Raw genomic sequence first — 23,189 nt, 5'->3', positions numbered from 1 at the left:
GGCCCCTGCTGTGCTGGGTTCCGCCGGGGCGGCCCCAGCGCTGGGTGCCCCAGGCCGGAGCAGGGGCCGGTGCTGTAGGGTTGGCTTCTAGCCCGGGGAGCTGACTCGCCCCTCCTCTGCTTTCTCTGGAGCTGGGGCGCCTGCACGATGTGCTGGTCCGGCCTGACCACCCGGAGCTGACGGCTGAGTGCCAGGAGATCACCCAGGTGGGGCGCTGCCTCCGCCGCTGGAGCAGGCGTTGAGACAGGTGACACCCCATAACCGGCTGCTGGGCGCTGGTCTCCCTTGGGGGCTCCCCGGTGGGGTAGGCACAGGGTCATCATCCCTTTAGCCCTCCCCCCCACTGACTGGGGCAGTGGAGCCTGGCACAGAGGCACCACAGACGGTGGGCTAGGCGGCCTGCACTGTGGTGGGCTTCGGGGGGGACTTCTCCCTTGCTTTTGGCTCATTCAGCTTGGGAGGGACTGAACCCCAAGAGAGGAAGGTCTGGTCTCCTGTGGTGCTGGGCCCCGTGTCTCAGCGGCAGGGGGGGGTAGTCAGTGTTGGCAGAGGCCCTCTGAAAAGGCTGGGTGGCGGCCGGCCCTGTTACCGCGTGCGGTGGCTCATTAGTTCTGGGAAGGAGGCACAACTGAAGCCTCTAGATAAACGGGAGGTGTACGTGATTCTCATTGAGAAATTGACTGAAAGCCCGTCTCCATTCCAGCATGCTTGAGTTCCCTGTCTGAAAGGCTCTTCTGCCCCAGCACTCCCTCAGCTCTCTGCAACCAGCTTTACAGCTTATTGCAGTGCTTTTGCAAATGCTCCTGGAAAAGGAGTTCTTTTTCCTGTGATGTGGACTGTGTGTGGCCATTTCTCAGTAGAAAGAAGGGGGGAAAAAGGGTAATTTCCTTGTGAAGATAATTATTGTGAGAGTTGTCACGTGCAAGAAACAAATCCACAGAAGTGAAGGAGTAGGCTCATAGAAAAAGAAATTCCAGCTCCATGTTCCTGCTGTCCAGGAATAACATGTTACTAACTGATGACACTGCCTAGAGCAGCTGCTTTGATGTGTTTTACATGTATGTCTCTTTCTTTTTTTTTGGTTGTTGTTCCTGCTTTCAGTTTAATCAGTCCGTGAGCAATGAGCTGAACATTGGTGTAGGTACTTCCTTCTGTTTTTGTACTGATGGACAGTTGCACATTAGGCAGGTTCTGCACCCTGAAGCTTCCAAAAAGGTATGTAGTTGTAGCTTAAGCTTGACTTCTAGTGTGCTTTATATGATTTCTTGCAAAACTTATCAACTTCCCTTTAGTATGAGGCCACCTCCACACAACCATGGTACAGACGTTGCTCATGTTAACGTCTTTAGTAGACTGAAGAGTCTGTATGTGGGGAAGACACAGACAATGCCCAGTGCTTATGTATCCCTGACATACCTTTCTTCTGATTTAACAGAGACTTTCTTGAATTAAGTGTTTGGGAAAGGAGCAATGCACGGACAGAGCTCATATCTCCTACAACTGTAGGAGCTGCAGTGGGTTAACAAGTGGGAATTTGGAACTGTTGCCAAATAGTTAACCACCTTAATCATAAAATGCCTTTTGACGTTTTACATTTAACTTTAGTTGTAGCAAGTTTCAATCTTTGTGTATGTGGTTGATGCTCTGAGGGCGGTGCCCTTATTTCTAAGGGGCTGAACAGTAGTTAGAGGCAGGCTATGAGTAAGGACTAGTCCCATAGTCTAGAGTTCTCTATAACTTTAGAGTTGCCAAATCGCTAACAGTGTTACGAGGTCATAACTACTTTTAATTGATAGTTGCAGCAATATGCCAAGTCTTTAGTCCTGAAATAACTGCATCAATATTAATAACATCTCATTTTGTGGTTTGCTATGAAAATGCATTGCTCTAACTGAGCTGTTCTGCTCCTCTCATGGCAACTGATCTCTGTGCCCATCAATTTGCTCCTTCATCTTTGAAGGAGCACTGACGCACCGTTACAAAAGTGATATTGGAAGAGTTTGCTTTTAATACCTGTTGGTCCTCTAAGTATTTATAACTTTGAAGTTTTAGAAGAGAAACAGTGGGCATGATTCATAGTGAAGGGACAATCCTTATTTTTTTAATATATACGTGTGTGTATATATATGTAACTTGTCTTAGGGTATAATGTGAGAAAATTGGGAAACAGGTTTTTAACAGATTTTTCTGGTCACTGGTAATGTGTATGTGTGTTAACTGCAATGAAGGATTAACTGTATAAATTATGTTGATAAAAGAAGGGACAACTCTCACAACTTTTAAATTTGTTTGGTGTTGGGGATAGACACCTTTTTTCTATATCGTCACAGGTAGGAATCAAATCTTCATCAAAATTTTCTGTTGCTGTTTTGTTAAGAACTAGTCACTTGAAATCTGCCCTGTGCTGCCTATAGATTAAGCAAACCAGATACTTAGGAGACCTGCAATAGTTCTTTGAACACCCTAATCCTGAGGTTGGGGGATCACTGAAATCTGGACTGGAGGAAATAGCTAGGCTAGACTGAAGTACATCTTTATTTCTAAGATGCCCAGTCTGAACCAATCTAGCAGCTCAGTATTCAGAGAATGAATTGGCATCAACTGTTCGAACTGAATGTTAGCAAAGTACAGAACTTGATCTCTCATGGAGGAAGAAAAGTAGCCATGCTAAAACTAGAGCAGGAAATCTTGGCAAGCACACCTGCATTTTCATAAGTTTGTCTGTATGCTAAGATAAGCTCTAATGTTCTCAAAGCAGAACTTGTTTTAATTCTTTAAACTTTAGCACTAAACTTCTTTCTTTGGGCCCCCTAAATGTGCTTTCGCATATCTTGTCATTCTGTTATGACGCCAAGATGCTAACTAGTCGTTAAGTCCCAGAAAGCCCTTACTTCTGGGCTAGAGAGGCATTGCAGGCAACAAACAGCCAAGTGGAATACTACTATTGTGTCTGTGGGGAAGCTCTGGGGTGAAGACCTAACTGAAAGACTAGGGGTTTGTGTTGGTTTAAATAGCTTCCCCCAGTCGTCTTCATGCCTTCTTCACACTCCCAAAACAATGAAAAGTATGTAGTGGGACTAAAAGGGTTTTGCTGACTCCCAGTGGGCTACATAATTTGCTCCTGGCTTCATATGCTGCAATTAAAGGAGTTACTACACATAGATTGACAACCTCTGTACCATAGCAAACCCTCATCTGCTCACAGTGGGTGTGTTGTTGTTCTTTTTTATTCCCTTAAATATATATATATGAAGTGTGACCATTCTCTGAAAACTCAGCCTTGTCTATAAACCAAAAAGCCTTCTGCTAGTCTTGCAAGATTTGCTTGGCTCTATGAACTGAGTGCCCTCTGGCTTTTCACAGTTAAACCTGGAATCAAGAATTGATGATAAATGTTGCGATAGCAGGCACTTGCCCTCCTACATATATATTGGATTTGAGGCACTAGTAATAATAGCAAATGTTTGGCAGTGAAAAAACGCATTTCTGTCTTTTTTTTTTAAGCCACATAGAGGAAGCTGCTTAAGCAAAAATTTTATAGAGGTGCTTATGTGGTCTACGAGCAGCTCTGAGTTTCTCTGTAGCAAAGGCTGTTTGTGTTTCCTACCCATTGTAAGGAAATTGTTAATGTTTGGTATCTAAAAACAAAGTAGATGAAACTCACCCTAGCTGACAGTAATTATTTTGTCCTTTTACAGAACGTCTTATTGCCCGAGTGCTTCTACTCCTTCTTTGACTTGCGGAAAGAGTTCAGGAAGTGTTGCCCTGGCTCACCTGACGTTAGCAAACTCGATGTCGCGGCCATGACAGAACGTATCCTTTCAACAGCGGTGGTGCCTACTGCTGTTACGGCTTTGGCTGGATTTTAGGACAGATGTCTGAATAATGCTTACAACACATGTTTAGGGGTGGTATAACTTTAATGTGTGACTTGGAGGTGTACTGAGCTTTCTCACAAAGATAAAAACATATGAGGATGCATGTTCCCATGGGGAAAATGCTGTATTTCTTGATTTCTGTACATTTTCTTCACTACCTTTTATAGCTTGGTGCCTTTAAACTTCACGGTTTAGTGTAACTAGCACATTTGTTCAAACTGCTACATGAATCCTAACATTAAGTTATGAGGTTGCATCAGTTAGATACTTTTTAATTATTTCTAGTTAAGAGTGAGTGTTGGGAGACCATCTTAATTTTTAGGAGGGGGAATGGTTATGGATGTCAGCTTTGATCAGGAGTGAACCCAAGGCAGGGAAGCTGTTGGCACGTTACACCTAGCAAGGTGAGGCTGGGCTGGCAATAAGATGCAGTTGGTAATGTGTTTCTATTTTCAGTGCTAGGGATGTCTGAAATTACTTCCTGAATAGTCTTAAGTGGCCTGTAACCTAGTACTGTCTGGCTTTTAGCTAGTCTTAGTTTGGTTTTGTTTGTATGCCATGTACAATTACCAGAGCCAAAACTGGGGCTGTGCATGATTTGGCTGTATCTTCCTCTGTGCTTCCCTGGCAGGTTCAGCTCTTGCTGCTGGCTCCAGTCCTTCCCTCACATACTCTGACACGGAAAACACTTGACTTCCCTACTGACCTGTTGAAGCAGTGGCCACAAAAGCTAGCAAGCAAAGAGGGATAAGGGAATTGGAGAGTATTTTAACAATACTTTTATTGGTGGCGGTTGTTTTTTAATACTTTTTTCCTCTGACTATCTTATTGTGTCCATAGGGTGGTTGCAATTAAGAGATGGTATTTTTCAGGTTCAAAAGCTTGTGACTTCTGAATTATTTTGGCCTTTCACTGCAGGACTAGTGTTGTCTGGGCTTTGTACTTGTGTTGGCATTCATAAAATATCCATGTATGCATGGGGGGTTTTTGTGTTTAACCACAGGCTTGAATACTGGATGCTTGAATATTGTATACTCTGCTTTGCCATCTGCCAGTTAAGATTAAACTTCCCTAGTGAAGGGGCAGAAATCACTTCTCCCTATACTCTGGAGCAAAGTGGTCCACTTAAATGTAGGAGTGGATTTTTCTGTAGAAAAGTGAATTAAGTGCTTACGTTGTAAAGTTTAGAAGCTGGATGGTGGAGACTTCTTGAAGTTATGGATAAAAACTTAATACTTTGTTTAGGGATGCTTTGACATGAGCTGGAGAAGTTAATTAAAGAGTGAGCTACTTTGGTTGCTTTGGAGAGATACCTTTGCTTTCTCCTCCTGTAAATATCTGGAGTACATCTTGCCACTGTGGAAATGGGCACATCTGGAGTGTCGCTGGTCAGCTAAGGCACAGTGATGCTGTAGTGCCCATCTGCTGGGAGAAGAGAGCAGAACATGCTGCCTCACCTGACTGTCAGGGAGCCCCTGAAGAGTCAATACCATCTGAGGGTGGTTTTGGCAGTTGCATATAGCATTTTCTCCAGGTTCCTAGAGGCTTGGTCGCTCTATTCAAATGCTGTCAGCTTGAGTCTGTAATCTGGGCCTTCTGATATGCTTCTTAAGGTATATAAACCAAAATAACTTCATTCTGGCTTTATATTAGTCTTTGTGGTTTGTCTTGTTTTGTAACTGCTGATGCTTTTATTTGTAAACTTGCTATGTTTATGCAACATGGCTGAAATTAACTGTCTCTGCCCTATATTGCTTGAGAGTGGTGGGGGTAGAGGATGCAGAGACTAAAACATTAAAGTAACTTTTTGGTTTTCCTTTTATTGACAAATATGGTAGTTTTCTTTCTCCTCACCTTGTTGAAATGTATGAACTTAATCTCCCCAGTGTCAGAAGCTGTGTAAATTAATTGGACTTGGAGAGTCTGGGCATGCTTGTAAATCTTGGGATTAAAAAAAAAAAAAAGTTGAAGCAGGTGCTAAGTCTAAAGACTGTTTCAAACAGTTTTATACAGAGATTTTTTTTCCCCCCTTCATGTAAGCAGGTCAGTTACTGTCTTCTGCAGAGTTATGTAGTAAAGGAAATGCCTGAATGAAAAGTAACTTGGATTTGAAATGGGTATGCTGGGGCAGGGGACACAAAAATTAAACAGATGGAGTGGGTTGAAATGAAGTTGCAGGTTAGTGCACAGAATCTGACCAAGCTCTTGTTATTGTTCTAGAAAGTACATATCTGCCACCCCCACTTAAAGGGGCTGCATGAGAGGAATCTTCCATGATTTGTGCCACACAGACTACATTGGGCCAGGTTCCCCAATTACTGTTTGGTGGGGACAGAAGATTTTTGTTTAGGGGTTGGGCACTGACTAGAGATGCAGAAGACCTGCATTTACGAACTGGTAGGAGCAGTAGTAGATGATTTTTGGGCACATCCCTTCATGTACTTACATCTCCATTTACCTGTGTGTAAAATGGTTGTGATCAGTGAGAGGAAACTGTGATATGTAAGAGTTGGGGGAAAGCTGGGTAGTATTGTACAGTCGTTTAAATTATTAGGAGTCTTCAAAAAGCTTTTATTTTGATGGGTAACGTTTGATTAAACAAGTTACAGGCAAATGGAGAATGTATTCTGTTGTTCCTGGGGGGTATCTTGAATGACTGTACAGTGGAAGTCATATATACCAGTGGATGTACATACTGGATAGTTGGTGCTTGGCTATGTATTTCTTACTGACAAAAAAAGCACAGTCTTGAAAAAGAGCATAGGGATATTAAACCAAATAATTGGCTGGGTTATTCTTGCTTTAGAAAGTACTTTTGAGGCTTAGTCTTTCAGCAAACCACTTGAAATTGTGTACAGCAATGAAACCATTCTGAATTCAAGAGCTCAGGTGAAAGCTTTACATTTCTCCCCTCCCTGGACCCCCTCTCCCCTCCAAGAAACTATAGATTTCATGTACAAACTGCCACTGATTTCTTCTGATGCAAGGTAAGGAAATGTTTAAAATACCATGGAATTTGAGAGACCGAGGAGGAACAGAGACTAGTTGTAGCTGTTGTCTCCAGGTGCTACTGCTGCTAACTTACGGTCTCAAAGTTTTTGATGTAGGAGTCTTTTGGCAGACTTTAGTCAGTATTGTGTAAGAGTAGCGACAGCAGGACAATTATGAGAAATTTCAAGTAACCAAAAACTTGAGAGAAGCGATCGTGTTCCGGCAGAGAAAGGAACTCGGGTCTGTCGAAATCCTTTTTTTTTTTTTTAACATGTGTTAAGTATGCAAAAGGAGCAGGGTTGTTCTTGCACCCTCTGTACCTCCCATACTTGCTGCTCTTCTTGATTTGCAAAGCTTGCTGAGCTAGTTTTCACCGCTGTGAGTGCCTTCAGGGTGGAGTGAACAAAGCTTGCATAACTATTCCTATTCGGTCTCCAGAAGACTCATCCTTTGCCTCAAGATTGGGTGTGCAGAAGCCATTACATGGCATATAGCTCCTGCTTCCTCCGGAGCGTGGTTTGCTCCACTCCTGAACTGGGTTTGTGAGGATAACTCCTTGCTAGGAGTATCTGGTGGGTGTTGTCAGTAGAAATGCAGGCGTACCTCGGAGCAGCCTGCTTAATGTGCTGGATACAAAGATCCAGAGGATACTGCAATACTGAAACTTGTTTGCTTTTTGTGTGGGGTGGTTTTTTTTGGCATGGGTGTCTTAAACAATGATGTGGAGCAGAGTTATAACCAATAGTACTGAACTCTGGCAATAAAAAGCACATTATTTGGTATTACTTGAGAATCTTGCATATTGCTATTTGCATTTCCTGTAATAATACCTAAGAACTGGGTAACATCAGATGACCTTTACACAAAGTAGTATTTAAAGTTATGTAATCTGCCTGAAGAGATTTAAAAACAGAACAGAAGGGGAAGAGGACTAGTGCAGAACACAGTTGCAATACTAGTTCATGTCACGTCATCTCAGAGCTAAATTGGTGGTTCAGTGTTTCTTTTGCCATAGTTATGAAGAGCGTTGAGACTGAGAAAAGGAAGTCCAGTGGGAGGGAAGAAGTCTTGGAGGGTGCTGGCAGTGGGTAAAGCTGTGGGGATGAATCTGAGGAAATAGTTAAATGGTTTACAATCTTCTCCCATGCTGTATAGGCAGCTCTCATGTAGAACTCTCCGCCCCCTTTACTCATTTGCTGAGTGGTGCAGAAGGTGGTACTGCAGCTGCACAGCAAGGTTAAGAAGTTCCTGGTTTCCCATTCTTCCTTATTATTTGGGTGCAACTTTTGCCTGTTGCTTCACTTAAAATTTACGTGTGCATGCTGTTGTATATACTACCTTTAGACAGCCAGGTGTGTTTTCTAATGTGTCTTTAAATGGAAACTTCGTTCTGCTGCAATCAACTCTTTCTCAGTGCCCAGGAGAGGCACCTTCAAATATCACTGCACATGTGTGTGGTCTCCTATCCTTTCACAGAAAAAAGGATGTCTTTTAAAAACTCTTCCTTTTAACAGCTTTTTCTTAAGTGTCCATAACTTCTAGTGCCTCTGCTCATAGGAGTCCATCTATATGTAGGCAGTCCTGTTCATTAGAATTCTGGTTTTTAATTAGTTAATAGTGTTATGCTCCTTTTACATGTGCGGAAAGCTATCAATTTTCTTCTCCAATCTTGCCTAAAAGCCTTGCTTCTAGCTAATCAGAGGCGAAGGTGTGAGCGATTTCTCACTCCTACTAATGTTGATGACTTTCTTCCTCCCCTCCCACTGTGTTTATATTAATGTAGAGCTTCTTGGCACAACTGACTCCCTGTGTCTGAACACCTGGTACCAACCTCTGTTGCCATTAGGGCGTTTTTAGGGATTGTATCTCCTGTTGATTGCTCTCTTTCAATGAAATAGTTTTCTTCAGAAAACAGACATGGGGTGGGGAGTTGTTGGGGTTTTTTTCCCTTGTGCTATAGCCTTGCTTTAAATTCCCAGCTCCTTCACGCTGCTGCGTTCCCCTCTGGCGGCTGATCGCTTGTGAGGATTCTTGGCTCTGCAAATGGGAAATATTGAGATGTCTCTTTGGTTTTGACGGTGCAGTCTAGCAGCCAAGAGCATGTGTGCGCACATGTGGATGCATGTCCCCTGCCGTAATAGCTAGTGAAACTCCTGCCCAATTTCTCTTGACTTTGACAGAGGAAAGAGAACGTTTCCAAAATCTTCACAAAAATAGTCAGGTGAGACCAGGGTTCCAAGACCTGCATCTTCAGCAGCTCCCTGGATGGGCAGCAGTGTGCATGTGCAGTGCGGAGCTCTTGGATGCTGCAGGGTGGAGGGAGTCAGGAAAAGGAGGAGAAGCTCTCTACTTGGATATACGAGGTGCCCAGAAACATGCGTGGTGCTGATGAAGCACCCTCACTGCCAGGGAGTCTGTGTGAGGGTTACTTTGTTTTCACACCCCCTTCCCCAGGGGGCAGGGAAGGAGACAAGCTTGAGTGTACAGCTTAAGAAGAAATACTGCAGTGAAGTTTTTTGTCATAAACAACGCCAATAGTCTCTTTAAATTGTGCCTTAGGGTCGTTGCATGTGGTTTGTTTAGGATTTTTAGCTTGTTTCTGGAGAAAACCATTTAATGTTCTCAGTTCTTTATTCCCAAAAGGGTACCAGGAGAGATGGTAATGGCAATGGCTAGCAAACTGTAGCTAGTCAAGCAGTTAGAGGAGAGGGATCACTGGTTTAAGTTTTCTTTTTTACTTAGTCTTACAAAAACATTTTGAAGTTTAAGCACCAGCCTCTCCATAGTCCAATGCACACTTAAAAGCAACAAAGCCTCAAAATCCAATTAGCCTCAGTGTATTGTGTTGGCACAGCAGCTTTCCTTGCTGTAGAAGAGGAGTTCATTAATTCAGTTGAAATTATTTTTCATCTCGCAACAAGATAACAGTTAAACTTCAAAAACAGTTTAAAAAAAATCTGTTTTGTAGGAGTGACTTGCAGTCATCCACAAATAATAGGGAAGATGTTATTCCATAATGAAATTTGTGCTGCCTCCCCTGTTGATGAGATGATGGGACAAAGCTGGTGTGTGGTGTCTGTTTCTAACAGAAGCTGTTTTCCTGTTCCCTGCCCTTCACATAGGCATCTGCCAACTCAAAGATGTGCTCAGCCCTAGGGGGAGAAAACTTTTCTTTGGAGAGGAACCTTGCTATCTTGGACTGAGAAGAAACTTCTGACTACCAAAATTTAGACTCTTTAGAGCACTTGAAATGGGTCTAATGTAGTTTTGTGGGCAAATAATTGATGAATTTGAGAGCTTTGAATGTCTTGCATTACTGTATTGCCACAGTCTTGTTTAAGAATTGCCATGGTTGTAAACTCTTTCAATTTTACTTTAAAGTCTTGATGCAAATTGATGAAAGGTCATAAAAGCAAGTTCTATTTCCAGGCTGCTTTATATTTCACTTCTTGTTCTGTATGTGTGTGTGGTTTTTTACCCTACACTCATGAAAGAAGGAGATGTGAGGAAAAGACCTTTTTAAAAATTTGCTTTATAAATGATGGAGAATTGCAAGTAACCTTGCAGCCCTGTAGCTTGGTGTTAGAGAAAGGCAAATAAGACAGGGAGGGGGACAGATACCATAGTAAACTCTGTTTAAAATGTTGTGAAAAAATGTTGTGTGCAACTTTAATTAGACTCCCTTTATGAACATGGGTTTTTTTTTTAATCTAGTCATTCTGCAGCCTGTCTTTCCAGGACAGAACATTTCCTGTTCACTGTTGGCAGGAGAGCTTATCCTTGCTATCTATCACCTTCCAAAATCCTTCAGACTGAAGAAGATGGGTTGTAGGACTCTGTTTTTTGTCTCTTGGTTATCCACAGTGGTGCATTCTCGCCAGATTCTCAGAATGCCTCTGCGTAACAGCAAAAAACCTCAGGTTGTAACTTCTAATAGGCAAGGTTTAGATGAGATGCCACTTGTGAATTTTGTCAAAGTGGTGACTAAGACATTCTACTTTGGGATTTACTTGTTCAGAAAGCATGTGATGTATCCTCCTATTTCTGGAGCTTCTCCTTGGTTTGCTTCTCCTTCCCTGAATCTTCCCCTAGAGATTAAAGATCTTAATTAAAGACGACAGGACTCCAGTCTCCTCCGCATGCAAAAGTGTATCTGTCTGTCAAGTATACATAATACATGAGTATATTAAATATATATGTCCTTATTATGGGGTCTCATGTCCCAAGACACTTTCTGGAGTGACCTCATGCTCCCGCAGGTGGCAATGGTTAGAGACCAAGGCAGAACAGCTAATGTATCCCAGCAGGAAAATTAATTAAATCTTCCCTTGAGAAGTGGCTTACCGTCGAGGATAACATGAAAGCTTGCTGCTCTAGCAGGAAGTCAATTAGAAATCTGTTTGGTGATGATGGACTTAACTCTAGCATAAAGATTTAAATCTTGACAAGAACAGTCCAGCGTTTCCTTATGGAGTCTCCCAAGTTGAAGATATGGGGCATATTATTTTAACACTAATATCTGAACCATACAGTAAGTGATGGTGATGAATGAGTTTTCTATATTGCTTGCTTGGTTTGTTTTCATGTCTCTTGTATGCTGATGAAGAAGAAAATAACTTGGGCTGTATTTCATAGATCACAGGTTTTCAGATCCAGAAAGAGTGAACTACAAATTTGAAAGTGGGCCTTGGTAAGTACCTTCTTCCTCTTCTTGCTGTGCCCCCCCCCTTTCTTTTTTTGCAAAATATCATGCGCATAACCTGTACTTATCTGTGTTCCTCACTTGCTAAGAGCTGTTACCATTGTTTTTATTTATTTTGCCACTGCTGTGGGAATAAATTAAGTCCTTTAAGTAGCAAAGGGAACAGATGTTTTATGATTCTGTGATCAAATGCAAGCCAGTTTTCCTGTTAGGCTTCAGTGTTGCTTGCTAGCTGCTGGAATTTCTGGATTCTGCTAATAAGTGCTTATAATAGGTGTTAAGTGTGCTGTGCTATTAACAAAGAACGTAAGCCTTTTTGCAAAGTAACCCCGTTGGTACTAACTTTTCCTGCAATTTGCTTCGCACTTACTGAAGATGCATAATGATCCTTTTTTTTTTTTATAAGGAAGAAACATTTCCATAAAGATACTGTGCCAAAGATACCCTGCTACCAGTAAATTGCTTAAGCTATGATGATTGTCATCTTCCCAAATACATTTCACACAAAGCTTTATCTACTTTTTTTTTACTGTGTGGGATGTCTTGGGTTTTTTTAATGTAATCATGCTTTTATTTGCGCAAATACAGATTTTTTTTTTTTTTTCTCTCAGTGGTTTGCTGGGTACTCCCTCTGCAGTATCACAAGAGTGGTGTCAATCTGACCTTATTCAAATTCCTGTTTTGCATGAATACTTACTTCCCCCTTCCAGATTAAGGAACTGTCATAATGGTAGGCGATGCTGGCACTTCTGAGCCAAAAGAAGCAAGGAATGCAATGATATTGGCAGAAAGTATCCAGTGAGATTAGTTCAGGGCTATGTTTTGGTATTGTTTTAAGCTTTTTCCCTTTCACTAACAAAATTCTGGGATGAAGTGGAAGATTCCCATCTATTTGTGATAGTGAGAAGTACAGAATTAGGAGACAACAGTTAGGGACTGCAGAAAGTCCACCTGAGAGATTAAAATATAAGTGAGAAACATAACCCTCCCACAACAGGGCATACCATAGCCTTTTTGTACGAGGGAGTCCTCTGCTGCTGAACACCATTTAATCGGTTTAATCAATCCCATAGTCTCTTCTGTGTAAAAACCTGTCCCTGCAATAGCCAGAAAGGCAGCCTTGGGTAGCTGTAAGTGTTTTGTTCTACATGGCAGTTTTAACATGTAAGAGAACAAAAGAGACTGTGGTAATGACCAATTAAACCTGGTGTTCTGCTGCTGAGCTATTCCCATGCTAAGCAGCCAATGTAGCCTGTAGCTATATTAGTCTCTAGTAGCACCGTGATGGCCTGAACAAGCAATGTGAAAGCTGAGCTCTTTGGGCAGGAGTCCTCTGTGTGCTGAGCATAAACCTGAACAGATTTGGTCTTGGCTTATGATTAGACTAGAACAGCAAGTTTAATTTCATACTGGTAACCCTGTTCAGACAGCGGAAAAACACAAACCATTAGTATGTGAAGAATAAATTGGAAATGTGCTCAGTGAGAAGAGCTCAAGGAACAAATGTGGAGAAGCAGGGAAGGGGAAGCTTTACAGAGCAGATGTTCCCTGAGGAGAGACCTGGGCAGAGGCCTTAGATGCTTTTGGCTCTTAGCCCTCGCTGCCCTGGCAGAGCAGGGACAGAAGCCCGTCCCAGGAGCACAGGTGACAATGGGGTGTGGTGGATACTAGAGACAGATGTCTCTGCATTATTCCCTCTTTCTGTGCCTGCAGCAGCAAGATGGAACTTGTGGATGACAATGCTGTTATCAGAGCAAGAGGATTGCCGTGGCAGTCGTCTGACCAGGACATAGCAAGATTCTTCAAAGGCCTAAATATCGCCAAGTTAGTAGCTAAGAATTTACCTCTACATTTGTAGTACTTTGTCTCCATCAGTTGGTTTTATCTCTTTTTTTAATTTAAAACCTTCAGGGGAGGTGCTGCACTCTGTCTCAATGCCCAAGGTCGAAGGAATGGGGAGGCTCTCGTGAGGTTCGTAAGTGAAGAACATAGAGATCTGGCGCTGCAAAGGCACAAGCATCACATGGGGAATCGATACATTGAGGTGTGTGACGCTGGCTCCGAAATCCTCCTCTCAACAGGAGTGCAAACAGCATGCCAATCACGTGGTCTCTTTTCTTTCCTTAGGTATACAAGGCAACAGGTGAAGACTTCCTTAAAATTGCAGGAGGTAATTTTTAGGGAGGGAGAAGGGAGGGTTTCTTCCATCAGCACCTGGAACATCTGGCTGTAAAATGCTCCTGTTGGATGTGGCCTTTCATTTTCTTTCTTTGAACAAGTAGTTGGCTGGTGTGTTGATTACTATGTACTCTGCTAGCAGCAGTCCAAGACGTTCTGTGATTTATCTGTCCATCTTTCTTCTCCACATTCTTGCTGTTTTCAAGCAGCCTGTCGAATAATGATTTGATCAGGCAAGGTGATCTTGCATAGGAACTTAATTTGTTAGGTTGCCTTCTTAACTGGAGGGACCTAAATGTTATTTATTGCTGAAAAACAAAACTAGAGTAGTTTTTCAAAACAATGACTGCTGTTGCTGTGGAGACTTGCACGTAAAAGCAAACAGATATCACAGTGTAAACAACAAGGGATTTACGGAACTGACTTTCTTCACATCTTTGCTTCAGACTAAAGGCGGAATGCTTATTTAAGGGGAATATTGAAATATTTGCAGCCTTGAATTGAAAGGCTGCAAACCTTGCTCTACAAACTCTCCTTCTTTCCCTCCCCTTTATGATTGCAAGAATTTGAGTTAAGATGCAATAAGGTGTTATGCATCTAGAATACTACCTTAATGTCCTTGTTGGTTCCTGGCAGAGATTTGGTCTGGGGATTGTAACTGGGTGTTTGAAGTTGAGGTTTTAGAGTGAGAGAGGCTATTAAGCTGTCAAATATATAAGTAATTGATAGGCTTGGTAATAGTTATACCGTTCAGGTTAAAGACATTGCATGCTGACAGTGGGGAAAAATAGTGCGTGTTAGAAATGGTGAGTGTCTGGTACCACCCAACTTTCTTGCAGAATGAGCTGTCTTCAAGCAAAAGGACCATATTAAGATGTGAAGCTGGCTAGCAGCTAGTGTTATGAGCATCAGTGGTCTTCTGGAGGTATTGAAAGTAGAATTGGCAGACTTTGACAGTTTTATCAGGATAGGATGAAATTCCTGAGCTGTTTTCAACATGCCCTTCCAACTTTCTTTACCAGCACAATGGTCTGGATACTTGGTTACTATATATTATGGCTTCAGAGCATGCCGAAGGTGTTAAGTTAGAAAGGAGAGGTGCACAGTAGCACAGATACTGCTCGTGCAAGAGATTCACAGACTGTACTTTCTTTGGGCTCTGAACATTGTAAGTACTTTCTCTTTCCCCTTTGAATAAGGATGAATCTCTTCCAAATGATGGAGTAACACCGTTAGTCTTTAATGGGAAGTGTCCTATACAATATTTCTAGTTTATCAAAGTGGGACTTTGGAGGCAAATGTTGTTCTACCTACTCAAAAAATAACTCTGGGGAGGAGGTAGCTGTGCCAGACTTGCTCATGATTTTATGTGGCTGTCTAAACTTAAGTGCTTCTGTATTTCTTTTTGTTTAAGGCACTTCCAACGAGGTTGCCCAGTTCTTGTCGAAAGAAAACCAAGTGATTGTCAGGATGAGAGGTCTTCCTTTCAATGTAACAACAGAAGATGTGCTGACATTCTTTGGCCAGCACTGCCCTGTAACAGGAGGAAAGGAGGGAATCCTGTTTGTCACATACCCTGACAGCAGGCCAACAGGGGATGCCTTTGTGTTGTTTGCTTGTGAAGAATATGCACAAAATGCACTAAAAAAGCATAAGGACTTGCTGGGGAAAAGGTACATTGAACTCTTCAGGAGCACTGCTGGTGGGTGCAAAGCTTACAAACATTGGCTTCTTGTATGCCAATGTAGGAGTTTGGATTAAAGGAGTGGAAGCAAATACTGCTTGGCCACCACTTGAAAGCTGCTTTTCTCTCCTCTCACACTTGACTGTTGCTGGAAAGAGTATTGTCTGAATTTCCATCAAGATTTGCTCCCTCTGAATGTAAGATCTTACGGTATGTGGATGTTCTCCATTGTATATATGAACTTTTGGGGGTTTGGCTTCAAGTAGCCTTGCAAACAGCACTTACAGCAGGAAGTTTGTGTGGGTCTAGTGCTTTGCACTGCTGATACTGAATTTGTCTAAGTCCAATGATGGTCCATTCCTGAGCAATGTTAGCAGCAAGGCTTGATCTCAGGCAATAAGCCTGACTCAGTGACTAAAGATAATTTAGTCACTGACAACTACATCAAAAGACTGTTTTTCTGTGCCAGTGTAGTAGTAGTTGATGTAGTTGTCTGCAGAGCAATGAATCTGCAGGTCTCAGCCATCTTCCAGCACTGGCCACCTAGCAGAGGCGTGTAGGACACTGTGAAACTGGGCCTAAAGAGTGTCCCCTCTTGCAGTAACATGGCTTGAGGGTTCATTAATTGCACTTGTGCTGCCAGAGAAAGGAAGTCAGGCTGAGAGGACTCTGTCTGCATGTCTCCAAAGATTCGTAGAGCTTCAGCTGAGGTCACTAACTCCTAAACATGATTCTAAAAGGTCTCATCTAAGATGCAAATTATGGCTAACCGATAACCATGTCACTGTAACCAAGCAATGGTGCAGCTCTGATCCTCCAAATATGTAGAGAGTTCAGTGCCTCCTTTGAAGGGTGACGCTAATGATGAGAAGCATAGCTGCAAACACTCCCCCTTGTCACTGTATTCTTCTCAAGTGCTCTCATAAGTTTTTGTTTAGCAAAAAAACTTCTGATACCTATATATACACATTATAAACGTAAATGATTCCTGGTCTTGCTCAGAAAGTTAAAAGATGATTGAATATTCAGTGAACTTTTGACCAGGCGGTGTTTTTACTGTTAAAAATAGTAACAAGAAATCTCAGGGCGTGACTCTCTCACAGATACTGTGACTCAGTTACACCACCTATGTTACTTGACAGACTATTGCATGTCAAGTCCAGGCTGTTTGGGAGTGAAATACGCTTCTAGTTCCCAGACTCTCCTAAAATTTTGCAGAGGATGTGTTTTGGGGCAGGTGTAACCCTGTAGATGGTAGAATGTTTTGGGATATTTTCTCAATAAAATTACTATAGAAATACAGTATGTATGTTCTAAGAGGTCTTCTGAGAGTTTTATAACTGCTCAAGTAAGGTCTCCAAAAACTATTTTTTCAAAAAAAGAATTATCCAAAGATTTTTTTTTTCTTTAAAACACCTGAATTGTAAGCACTGCTGCTGTGGTTTAAGTCCAGAATCTAGCTCACCTGTTTCTTAAAATACTGACCAGAGTGAAAACGGATGGCATTGGTGTTAGATTCAGTTCCCCTGAGTTGAAGAATTACTAAGGAGGCTTTCTGTAACCTCCTTTTCTTTTGTTTTGCACAGGTGCTGAACAGGTACTCTTCCACACCTCTCATTCCTCTCCCAACACCTCCTATTCTTCCAGTATTACCTCAACAATTTGTGCCTCCCACTAATGTCAGAGACTGCATACGTTTACGTGGTCTTCCCTATGCTGCTACTATAGAGGACATTCTGGAGTTCTTGGGGGAGTTTTCGACAGACATTCGGACCCATGGGGTTCACATGGTACTAAATCACCAGGTTGGTAGGCATGGTGCTCCTGGCCAGGCTGTGCCAGCCACCTGTATGTGTGAACACAGTCCTTGTGGTGATATCAATAGGGCAGCACCTTTGGGACTGATGCTAATGACTTTAATTACTCGCTAGCTTTCCTTTAAAAGTGTGTGGCAATAAATGGGGGTTGGCTTATTTGAACTCTGCTACTGCATTTGCGGTAGAGTGGTTTCTGTTATGGAAACCCATATGCCTAAAGCTAAGCCACCTTGTAAGCCAAGTATTGGAGGGGTTGGTGCTCCCAGAGCAGCAGGTGATCCTGCTCTGTAGGAAGCTTGAACTGAAGAGTCCAGCTCAACAGCATGCATAATCCCTCTTGTACCAGAGTATCTTCCTAACAAAAGTGAGCAGTTTTAGCTCTCAAAGGAGTGGTTTGCCCCTGCTTTTCTGAACAATGTGCCTCAGGTATGTTTGAGGACAAATGTTACTGCGGCCTTTTAGAGACAGGATTTCCTATGGCATGTCAGCAGCCCAAGTTTTAAGTTTCCTGAACTGTGTCGTTGCTTTCTTTTAACAGTCACAGCTAAGCACCGAAATTAACAGCTCATTCACATGTATAAACAGTCATATCTTGACCATTGTTATCTGGAAGCAGTTTCTACGAAAACCTTTTAAACAAAGCTTTGGGTGTGTTGTGATCACCTTCCATATTCCTAGTCTTGTGACTTCAGGGAGAAGAGGTGCATCTTATCTCAACCTGTGGAGAGGCCCTGAGTGGTTGCACTGATTACACTAATTATTGTGGTATAAGAATGGTTCTTCTAAAATGGCTTTAGTTGACACTAAGCCTGAGCTGAAACTACAGAATGCTTCCCTGTCCTGCAGTAGGGCTTCTATGTTCTGGGGGTGTGGGGAGAGAGAAGGGCCTACAGTTATTCCCGTACTTCTGTATTTAGAGAGATTCCTGTGTTTGTGAGGACTTGATCTGGTTGAAAAACTACAAGGAATATGCAGGGTGGGGGTAGGCTAAGAAAAGATGTTAAAGCACTAGTAATGCCTTACAGTAGTATCAGCCCTTGCCAGCAGTAACAAAAGAACCTGGAGGAGGAAATTGAAGTGGGTATAGTCCTGAGGGCTACTTGCCACCCCTGCCCAAAACTGTCACTTTTTTTTTTCCCCAGATGACTAGATTTTTATCTTTCTGCATGCTTTTTCTACTCTCACCATTTCTTGTTTCAACCCTCTAATCTTGAACAACTGTGTAAAGGATAGTGATGAAGTTGTTCTTCCCTCTGAAACTAGAAGAACTGGCCCAGAACTAAAGTTAGAGCTGGCTTTAGATCTCTGCCTCAGGTTTTGGTTACTTCAAGTCAGCCGCTGTGGCTGAAACGCCTGCTCTCAGTTACGTATTCCACTCACTTATAGCTGTATACAAGTAAGTCACTTTTTCTCCACAAGCTCATACCAAGCCTTAGGCTAGTACCCTCCTAAAACATCCCAGTTCATATTAGCCTTAACATAAAATTAAAAAAAAATAATTTAATATTTGGTACTTGACTGGACTTATCCTTGAATTTTTAAAATAATGGATAATAAATGTGGATTAGATCTTCCAGTTCTGCGTTGCTACTGAGTAGGTGCTTTGAGACCTGCTCTTAGCGAAGTCCCCTCAAATTGTAGTCTCTCCCATAGGTGTCTTTTTTTTTAAAAAAAAAAAGCATACAAGTAACATGGCTCCACTTATAATATAGCTTAATTGAAACAGATAAATACATCAAGTTACGTGAGTTGGAAGAGTGCCCAAATGATGCAGTGGCCAGAGTAGGATTCCTCAGCAAAAGAGGGGGAAGCTTCAGGGTGGAGAGTTTAAACATGCTGATGGGTGCTAGGGGTGACTGACTGTATTTGTGGCTGAGGAAACTGCTTTTAACAACACAAGTTATAGCTATGCTGCTGCTTCACGGGAGCTTCAGAGGCATTTCTTTTTCTGCCTTGTTTTCAGGGTCGTCCATCAGGAGATGCTTTTATTCAGATGAAATCTGCAGACCGAGCTTTTCTGGCTGCACAGAAGTGTCATAAGAAGACTATGAAGGACAGATATGTCGAAGTCTTTCAGTGTTCTGCTGAAGAGATGAACTTTGTATTAATGGGGGGCACTTTAAATCGAAATGGCTTGTCCCCACCACCATGTAAGTTACCATGTAAGTTTTGCATGGGTCTTGCCAATACTCTACGCTATGTGCGGGTAGGTGCTGGAGCGGCTTTCTTGACTCTGATTCTGGTTTTTGGAAAGGAGTGTCAGGTGGGGGTATTAAAATAATGTCTTCATCTTAAATCATCAGCAGCTTGCAATCATTATTTTTCCCTTTGGTTGTGAATTAAATTTAATTCCAAAGAATTTAAAATTATTCTTGCTTTTCCAGTGGCAAACTTCCCCTCCCCTCCCTGAAGCTTAACTTGGCCAGGGTGAGCCATGACTGTGGAAAGTAATCTGTAAGCCCTGCCTAGAGCTCAAAGAACAGTTTCCCATTTAAACTGATTTGTATTTACACTTCTCACCATGGTGAACATGTCAAGTAAAAGCCCTTCCCCTTTTACTTCTGAAACTTATTCTATTAAATAATTGATAATGCTTTTGTGGAAATTAACCACAGGTGTTCTGCTGTCGAACCCCTACTGACTGAACCCTTCCTTTGCTTGTTGTTGTTCATACAGAATTGAGGTTGCCTGTGAGGGAGTAAAATACACATAGCTTTGGCCTCAAAATTGCAGAAACTGTGTATTATGTAAACTTGAGCTACTAGGACGGACATGGACTTAAAATGTTTGTAGGAAATGCTCTGAGAGCTGAAGGGCAAACTTACTAAGCATGTATGCCATATAAATCTGAGCCTATGGGGAAAAATAATGCTTTGCTTCCAAGGTCATAAATGGCAAGGTAGTAAAGTAGGAGCTTTCTCTCTCTCTCTCTATGCAAATGTATTATTATTGTTGGTGGCTTTTTTAAGAAGTGTCCCCTAAATCCCAGTTAAAGCTGCCAATATGGCAACAAACTTCTTGGGTGTGGTTCCTTTTGAGTATGAGTAGACATTCAGCTAATCCTTAGGAAGTAAGTTTTCTAGGTAACTAGTTGCGTGGTGTTTTTTTTTTATGCAAGTACCCTTCTGAGCAAGGATCTGGAAAAGCTGTCACATGTAGGACGGGTTGAAAGCCTCTCCTGAGAGCTCCTAGGACAGGTATTTGGGCAGAGTCCCAAACTTTGGGAACTCTTAGGTGGTAGTGTTCCCATTTCCAACTACAAATGCCAGTGATGTATTCCTCAGATAAGCCCTTTCAGCCTTTGTGGCCTTATCCCACACAAAGCAGTGAGTTGCTGACTGTCACTTTAAAGTAAGCTTTTTTTCTTGTTCAGAGTTATCTAAAGTTTTTTGTGTTCACTTTCATGGCACTGTGGGGGGGAAAAGGGAAGAAAAGGAAGAGTGGCAGAAGAGGGGGGTGATCTCTGGTCAGTGAGAACTCATCTAGGACCTCACATCTTGTTGAAATACCACAAAGGGCACTTTTTTTAAAAAAAAAAAAAAAAACAAACAAAAACATAATAACACTTGAAACTGTAAAACCATGACTCTTCTTTCTCTGCTGTTAGTTAATTGAAGACAGGACCTGTTTAGGTGATAGGGAGTGTCAGGATTAAAAGGCGTCCTCTGCTCTGGGGAATGTTATGCAGATCCTTTAGCACAGAAGTTCCCTTCTTACAGTGGGGAAATCTTACAGTTCTTGATTGGAGACTTCATTAAAATCTGAGCCTAGACAAGAAAAACTGGCCTGCTTTTCAGAAAGAGACCCTCTTCCCAGAGCCAGAGGTAGCTTTTTGTGTATTACTGACTCTGCTTTTGACTGGGCAGGTGGGCACAGCACTTAGTCAAGCTCATGTTGGTGAAACAGGTTTATTTTCTGTGATGAGCAAGAGAATGAGATGCTTCTGAAGGCTTTTTTTCCTATTGCAGAGTTCTTTAGCTAATGAAGACCACACATATGCTGGAATTCAAAAAGTCCTAATGTATTTTCCATTTTTTCCCTTTAGGCCTTTCACCCCCTTCCTACTCCTTTCCGGCTCCTGCTGCAGTTGTGCCAACAGAAGCTGCTCTGTATCAGCCATCCGTGCTCCTGAACCCGCGAACGCTCCAGCCCTCCACGGCGTACTACCCTGCTGGGGCTCAGCTCTTCATGAACTACACGGCCTACTACCCCAGGTAAAGCAGAAGAGAAACCAAGCAGGAACAAAGAAGTCTTTCTTTTGCAGCAAATGCACAAAGCTCACAGAAGAACACTGCTGTACTAAAGTCTTGTTCTACCAAGAACAGCCTGTTTGATATCTTGTTCAGGGAAACAATTTCAGGATATCTAGGGATTTCCCAAGTTTTAGAGTATTTCAGGTAGTAATGATTTTTTTTTAAAACAACAATAAGTCACAACTACGGTGGGATTTTGTTGTTTTGTTTGGGGTTTTTGATGGGTTTTTTTACCTGACATGCCTCTTAAACTTGTTAGTTTGCAGTGTTGTGCCCCACTGGGAATTAATGTGTGCAGTATGCCTTCTCATGTCCATAAAGAAGCCCTTGACCCCTCTTTAGAACAGCAGGTGGATTAGGATGTGCCCTAACAACTTCTGAAATTCTGCCTCTCTTTTTGTAATAAAATAACTTTTTGACCTTTATGGTGAAAACTGTTTACTTATTTATAAAAATACTGCATTGAAGCATTTATGTATGGAGTGCATATTTAAAGCATAATAGAGGCATATATGTTCTTTCTGACCTCATAAACACCTCTCTCAAAGGGTGTTTGGCTCTTCAGAATATATTGGCTGTCTTCTGCAGAACAAAACTGCTACAGAACAGCATGATACCATTTGCCCTCTGCAGTCATGAGGCCATGGAAAGAGCCATGTTCACTGTAAGCCATAAACCATTCCTCATTTGTCAGGAAACCTGCTAAAGAAATCAAGTCTTCTATTAGATTCTGACCAGTGCTTTCTATCTCTGGAGAAGAGTCCAAATAGCTACTTATGAAGTTTTTGAGCAATATGGACTCTCTAGTACCTCTATGATAACAAAGGTTTTCTTACTCCTTTACATTAAATCAGTATGTCTGTGAGCTGCCTGTTGTGTGGTGTGTTTTTTTTATTATTAAAATGTTTTCTTCATTCATGATTTAACTTCTATGTCTTCAATGTCTCTTATGGTTACGACAATATGTTACCAAACTCAGCCTCTTTAATGTAAGATTAAGAAAAATAAAATTCCATACTTGCACTGGCAATATAAAACCAAGTTTCTCAATAATAGTTTTGTATGTCATGAGAGCACAGTAGCAGTAATAGTTTGTAGTGACCTTGATGTGTTGTACTAATTCATGTAATAATAGACTGGCCACTGCAGGCTAAGGGTCAGACCCTACAAAGATCTCCCACTGAAGGGGATCCCACATGGGTCCTATCATTGGCTGCTTGGGCTGTGGGCGTATATGTTGGTTACAGATTGATCAGTCCCAAGTACCAAGATACCCTTTTTGTGTTCTTGTCTGACAGTTGTGTAATATTCTTAAAGTGTATCTGTGTAGGTTCTGTGCCAATTACAAGTACTGCCCTCTTTAAAACAAAACAAAAAAAAACCAATAAAAAAACCACCCAAAACATATATTCTGGAGTCAGCTTGGTTTCTTTCCATTTTGAGAGCACTGGTGTTTGGGTATTGTTCTTCTAGCCACAGTAAGTGTTTGATCTACAGACAGGTTGTATATACTCCAATGGAATTAGTGATCCTTTTGTAGCTAATGCTTTGGTTTGGGTAGAGTGGTGTTTTTCTTCCTAAAAAAATTAAGCTCTATTGCTTTTTCAGGCAAGTTCCATAGCAATCAGAGCTCTCTTAAATGGAGTTCTGAAATTTCTTTCAAAAAATGTGAGGTATGTGCAGCAG

The 23,189-nt window shown here is 41.9% G+C and overlaps 1 protein-coding gene across 1 annotated transcript in view; it reads left to right on the top strand.

The window, feature by feature from the left end:
- Positions 1-122: 122 nt before the first annotated feature.
- LOC104508534 (epithelial splicing regulatory protein 1-like) overlaps positions 123-23,189 on the top strand; it is a gene marked incomplete at both ends in the record, with an annotated part of 43,196 nt that continues 20,129 nt past the window's right edge. The window contains 13 exon segments of the mRNA XM_010150191.1: positions 123-207; positions 210-247; positions 1,102-1,215; positions 3,699-3,813; positions 11,302-11,400; positions 11,505-11,559; positions 13,285-13,395; positions 13,483-13,615; positions 13,699-13,741; positions 15,164-15,483; positions 17,020-17,238; positions 19,214-19,400; positions 21,296-21,464. Of these exon segments, the coding sequence (XP_010148493.1) occupies positions 123-207; positions 210-247; positions 1,102-1,215; positions 3,699-3,813; positions 11,302-11,400; positions 11,505-11,559; positions 13,285-13,395; positions 13,483-13,615; positions 13,699-13,741; positions 15,164-15,483; positions 17,020-17,238; positions 19,214-19,400; positions 21,296-21,464 (1,688 nt within the window).

The sequence above is a fragment of the Eurypyga helias genome, unplaced genomic scaffold, assembly GCF_000690775.1.
Source record: "Eurypyga helias isolate BGI_N326 unplaced genomic scaffold, ASM69077v1 scaffold12724, whole genome shotgun sequence".
Taxonomy (NCBI): Eukaryota; Metazoa; Chordata; class Aves; order Eurypygiformes; family Eurypygidae; genus Eurypyga; species Eurypyga helias.
The sequence above is the reverse complement of the archived record's forward strand: the minus strand, read 5'-3'. Positions and strand labels throughout refer to the sequence as shown.